The 6631-nt window shown below is 29.6% G+C and overlaps 1 protein-coding gene across 2 annotated transcripts in view; it reads right to left on the bottom strand.

Moving 5' to 3' along the window:
- Positions 1 to 6631, bottom strand: part of Smp_045360.3 (hypothetical protein) — a gene marked incomplete at both ends in the record, with an annotated part of 67749 nt that overhangs the window by 23551 nt on the left and 37567 nt on the right. For both annotated transcript variants that reach the window (XM_018795671.1, XM_018795672.1), the window contains one exon: positions 4321 to 4476. In XM_018795671.1, the coding sequence (XP_018649961.1) occupies positions 4321 to 4476 (156 nt within the window). The remainder of the gene's footprint in view (positions 1 to 4320; positions 4477 to 6631) is intronic.

The following is a 6631-nucleotide window of genomic DNA, read 5'->3' as shown; positions in this document are numbered from 1 at the left end:
GAATGTATTGTAGTGACTGGTACTATGTTAAGCCTATATAGGTTTATTCTAACTTCTGGACAGACCAATTTATTAATTCATCTTTAAAGCCACATTTTGTCTTTGTTGATTGTTTTCTTATTAAACCTGACTGTTTTTGTATGATCGTACGTATGTTATTCACTTGCTTTATTCATTGCGTATCAGTGATTTATTTTTGTTTGGATATAAATATCAACTCACCCTTGATTGCATCAAGTTGGCTCACTCGCTTTCTCCACTGCTCACCAGTTCGTTTCGCCTTACTTCGCTTTCTCCTCTCTAGTCTCTTTCGTTTCAACGAGTGTACGTACTTGAACTCCATTCTCTTATTTGGCTTATTCAATCCCGTCATTTACTAGCGCAATTTAAGTCCGTAATGATATATGAGGGTTGGAGGCATGTATATTTCAATAGCAATCATCATGAGATATAACTGAAGTCAGATATCTAGCCACTAAAGCATTCGTCAATAACTATTATTTAAATATTCAAAGAGTCACATCAAATTTAGATCTCCTGATTTCAACAGATGTTCAGCTCATCACATGGTTTTTCATATGATTCTTTAACAAACTTCAATTTATGATTTGAACTATTTAAGTACCCCGTTTTCATATAAATCATTGTTAAAAATTAAAAAAAATTTTTTTCTCTTGAAAGAATTTAGGATATAAACAAAATGATATGATAACAATATGTGTTATATTATAAGTCTATAAGTAGTTATTAAAATATTCTATACACATAAACTATATAAATCAGTTACTTTATTTTAAACAAACAATCATGAGTAGAAATTTGTAATCAAACAATAAGAATTTTTTTCTCTTTTTTGAATTATAGAAAAAAATAATTTTCTGACATTAAAACAAAAAAATTTAGAAAATTAATAATTAAATTAATGAAAGCATAAAATTATTGCATGACTACAATTTAATTTATCAGTAAACATCAATAGGATATAAAATGCAAAAAAAAGTTTTACATATATGTATTTCTTTCATAACGACAATTTTTTTAAAAAATTTTTTTATCCTACTGTAAGAAAAAAATAAAACGTAAATTTATTATTTTAGTATAAACATATTTCGAACACATGATTAATCATCTATAGACAATGAATGTGCATTTTATCACGTTATGCATAGAGAGTAAACAATATTTTTTTAAAAAAATTTTATAAATAATAAATGTTATGATTTTTAAGCAAAGATGGATAGTGGCTTGCAGTGGAATCCAGGACGAGCGTTTCATCCTATTTTGAAATCGTCAGCTGAATGTATCTGCATCTCAGAGTTGATGGTCACTCTGAGACTCAAACCCAGTACCTTTCGCTTCAAACGACATTGCGTTATCCAATCAGCTACTGAGTCCTGATAGCCACTTTCTTGTGCAATGAAGTTAAGTTTAATTTCGCTGAGTATTGTTTGTTTTTATCTTCCCATTGATGTTAAGGACTGCAAATAGCCAATCTCTAATTATCATATGTGCATACTGTGCGTATTGCCTCGATATATCTTTTATTCACAAGCTCGTTCAGCAAAGACTCGGTAGATGAGTGGATAACGCGAGGGCGTTGGAAGCGAAAGGTACTGAATTCGAGTCCCAGAGTGTATATCAACTCTGAGATGCAGGTACATCTAGATGATGAGTCTCCAATAGGACGAAACGCGCGTCCTGGATTCCACTGCTAGCCACTATCCATCTTTGCTTATAATGCTTGTGAAATAAGGTTTTATCGAGGCAATACGCACAGTATGCACCATATGCTAATTTGAGACTGACCATTTGCAGCCCTAAACACCAATGGGAAGATTCAAACAAACAATACTAAGTGAGTTACGGTTTTTAATTATATTGTAATTTAGGTAACATAGATTACTTGTTTAATATCATAAGGCGTTATAAATTGAACATTTACAAATGGAATATCATTTAATAATCTGATCTTGTAGTGATATTCTTCAATTTGAAAGTGAATTTCAGTATATAAAGTCATCTGGAGAACAAATGAGAAACAAACGCAACTTGACAGTTGTTTCATATTGGTATAGACTTTCTTAGTTGTAGACAGAAATAATAATATACACGATTAAACTAATGGCCTTCAGGTCTCTCCGATGAATATGCCATTTCAAATGCAATGTAACCAAAGCGAATTCAAAGTCTATAGTTAAATGAATTTCAAACAAATTTAACTGATGTATTTTGGTTTAATTTGACAATCTTGAACAAATTTAGTTGTGCTATCGCAGATATCATGATGGGTAACCGTTACGATTAAAAAATTGTTTGAAAACTTCGCATCTGTTTAGATAAATTACCATAATATTCTGTAGTATTATGTGTACATCTAATATTCCTGGGAAAAACTGATTTAGTCAAATAAATCTTAGTAAAATTTCAGTTTATTTGACTAACAAGAGCCATTACTCAATATTAAGACAAAATTTAAGTAATAGGCTTAAATTCTGAAATGTTGATACCTCAGTTGATATATATGATCAAGTATGCTTTGTATAACCTATAAGATTATTATCTAGAATAGAACGTATGTAAAGTAATAACCTTACTAGAGTTACTAATAGTGTCTTTCTATTACCGAACAAATAACCATCTTATCAGTCTGACGGAAGTTAATGCTGCATCCACCAGCTGTAGTGCCTTGGAAAAATTTATCGCATTTGATAAACGTTATTTATTTATCAATCCTACGTTGTCATCCCATACTCTAAAATATTATTTTCATTAAGCAGTGTTGAAAGTCCAATGTTTATTACTCAGAATTTATTATCCCGAAAAAAATTACTCATTACCAGTACGTTCTTTCAAAAAAATATTTGTGCATGCATAAATTCATCAATACTAGGTTTCGTAACAAGAAAACTTTATTCGATACTATTTTTAATATATTTACGATGTAGCTATCAATTAAATTTAAGATGTGCGTTTCATCATATTCAAGATTCATCAATCGGTTATGAATGCATTTCACTGTTGATATTCACAATAGAACTCAAATCTATTAGTTTTCGACTTAAACTTTTCAGTAAACAATAAATTATTTAACATGTATGGTGTCAGTAAAAGTTTGTTATTTCCTGTTACTGACATTCAAGGATAAAACTGGTCAGTCACTTAAACATTGATAACCGAATATCAAATAAACTGAGAATTATGACTAAAGGCTACATATGAATAATCCAATGTAGGTGAAAATATAACAACATAGACTGATGAACTTCAGTCTTGAATAACAACAACAGGAAACTAACTACAAAAGTTTATTAATAATTTGGTGTTTTTTATTCACAAATATAATGAACACATTCCACTGTGAACATAAAATAATTATCCTAAATTTAAATCATGAAATGTCAGACCAATATTTAATCAGCCTGAAGAAAACTTGCCAACGGGATAGTGAATGATCTTTATTTCAGTTATAAAAAAATTATAAATATATCTTTGGAGGTTCTTAACGGAAAGAAAGAATTAAAGCTTCAAGTAGATATTAGTAGAATGTATTAGATAAGCAAATCTATTATTAAATGTTTAATTTTTTTTAAGAATGTTATATCATCATTGTCTTCAATCAAAGTAATATATGCTTTAGGCATAATTTTTTTTTGTGGAGTTATTATTTTGTTTTGCTTTCAGCATAAATTATAAATAGTTATAAAGTTTTGACTCAGTTTAAATTTCTCCCATTTTAAAAAGGATTGATATGCAACTAAATGTTACTATCTATTGTCAAAAGTTTAGTTGTAATGATGTAAAAGTATCTTGTTCTAAAATCTAAAATGACGGTAAAGGTAGGTAGTTAGTATAGATTATTCATGCCCTTGCTAAGTTTACTAATCACTTCTTAAATACAATCTGTTGACATAATAGAAATATTGAATATGTATTCGATGATCGTGTTTCAGTTGTTACTCTAATGGTTGTATAATTCAATAAGTAAAGTATACGTAATGTCTGGAATAATCAGGATTGGCATTTCCAATATAGCTAGTTTATTTGGTAAAGGCTTTAAAAAATGAAGACAGAAAGATTGGTAGAGAAAAAATCGTCTTAGTTAAATTCTTAAGGTTATGATGAGATAACCAAAGCTATTTTAATAACGAATTTCAAAGTTGAATGTTCTACAAAAAGATCAAAATACACAGAGAAACACAACAGTCTATGATATAAAATTTAATGATGTAAAAGAATTATTCAACCTGAAGTCAACTGAAAACATGATATTAATCACAATGAATACCAACAAATGTATGACATAAGAACAAAATAACTTACTTTTCCAGCCTGGTTTGCAGTCAATAAGAATTTGTTCAACTGTTACACTGACTGATGTTCTATGTGGTACTGGACGACTGCAATCCTCTGCAATAACTCGAAGTGAATAAGGTCTTTGCGCAAGAGATAAAAGTGTTTCACGTACACGTATAACACCTAAAAAGTATAATATCAAAATTGTAAGTGGTAGTATATGGTATAAAATTAGTATATATTACATTTTCACGCAACAATAAGTTCATTGTCATTTGTAGTGTCCATATTACTAGCTCTTGAGCGTCAAACATTAGGTTGTAGTTTGAATCCAGGTCTACTAAGTTTGGATTGCGGAAATGATGAGATATTACAAGCTTTCATCCAGACACTGTGATTCAATATGGAATAAATGAACTTATGTTTGCTGATTTTTATTGCTATTATCATTAAGATATCAATATGAGTATTTCAAGACAGAACGTTTATAACAATTTACAACCGGATAAGTTTCATAAATGGGTAATGTTTGAAGTGTAATTTTTTTACATCAACCAAATTTACTTGAAGTTTCGTATTGTTCTGAAAGTAAATTTTAAATGATGTCAAAATAATCTGATTTTGAATATTTACAATTAATATACTACTGATTAGAAAATTGTTTATAAAATATTTTGTTGGCTTTGACAAAAATGAAGTTGTATGCTTAGTATGACAACATAGACACTTAAAAACTCCCTTCTACAAATATACTGCATTAATTCTCAGCTTAACTCAACTGGTACTAAAGTGATCCCTGGTTAATAATGGTCGTTCATGATGTTATTTATGAGATATATTATGAAAATCAACAATTTCCATTGAGCCTCTTTAATGATATTGAAGTTGACAATTTTATGAACCTAGTTGGTCAAATCTCAGTACTAATTAACATATTACGACAACTGTTTGATTGTTTTAACTTGAGGTACAAATCATTGTTGAATATATTATAAAACTTATCAAGAGATAGATATGTGAAAACATAAAATAAATAGTATGCCACTTTTTGAATATTACCTTATATTCCATCTGTACAATTGTATCTCTAAAAGACGATAAAAGTCAATTTTTTCAGCGGTAGAAATCAAAGTTTGTTTTCAAAATTAATTGTTGGGAGGTGGACCTAAGCCTTGGATTTTTCGTTTGAAAACACTTTATTAACATGATGCTTTTAAGTAACTAAGAACGAACTAGTTATAGTTTACAACTAGTTGATCACTTAGTGGTTATAATTGTCATGCATATTTCGACTCCTTCTTAACGCTCTTAATGTTCAAGTTGCAGTCTGGTCAGTAGTCTAAGCAACTTGACATCGTGTTCATTATGTTGAAAGGCTAGATGGCTAGAGGTAATAGACAGGAAATCTGGACCAAAGTTGGGTGATGTTTGGCATTCATCATTAAAGCAAACGTGTAATCTTGACGAAATTGATGATCCATGGTTTACTCAACCCCATACCACTCAGCTACATAGTCAGAAACGTTACCACTGATCTACTTAGTCTCAACTGACTTCCCATAGAACTGAGATGTACTTACTATTGATTTATCCCTGAATGATGACAATATCATATATATCAAGTCTTTCTTAGTGTAGATTGAATTATATCGTTCAAACCTATATCCAAGTACTCTTAACGACCACCTGACACCTGAACTTACCAAAGTGTATAATAAGAGTATGAAATAATGTTTATGAATATTAAACTATTCTATCTAATAAATTTCTACTGATATCCATGTAGAAAACTTCATTTCTTTTTAAAAAGCCCATCAATAATTTTTAACTATTGATTCCTTGCAAACACTATGTAAATGTTAAAATATACCATACAGCGTTACTACACGAATTGTCAAAAGTATCACCCACAAAAACATGATGAGAAATTGTAAACTTTATTGAACTAATGGAATGTATCATTCAATGAAAATCAGTAACACAGGATTTGTCATGATAAGAATCTACTGATATTTGTTATTTTCATTTTTTCCTGTTAAACTAACGAGTAAATTAATATGATGATTTATAATCAAAGGATGAAAAGGAATGCATATGTATGTATATATTCTAGGTAATGTATAAATAAAAACTGAGTACTTAAAAACTAAATTGAATGTTAAGAAAAAGTATCACAAAAGTAGAAGCTGAAAATAAACTACCAACTCATTTATTCAGTGTATCCGCTTAGAAGGTGACCAGTTAAGCATAAATTGGGGAGGAGGGTCTCCCCCATGAATAAAGAAAACGAACAATAAATAACAATGAAAATCGATGCTAGAAATTAGCTTTGCACATC

This window comes from Schistosoma mansoni, chromosome 2 (assembly GCF_000237925.1).
Source record: "Schistosoma mansoni strain Puerto Rico chromosome 2, complete genome".
NCBI lineage: Eukaryota > Metazoa > Platyhelminthes > Trematoda > Strigeidida > Schistosomatidae > Schistosoma > Schistosoma mansoni.
The sequence above is the reverse complement of the archived record's forward strand: the minus strand, read 5'-3'. Positions and strand labels throughout refer to the sequence as shown.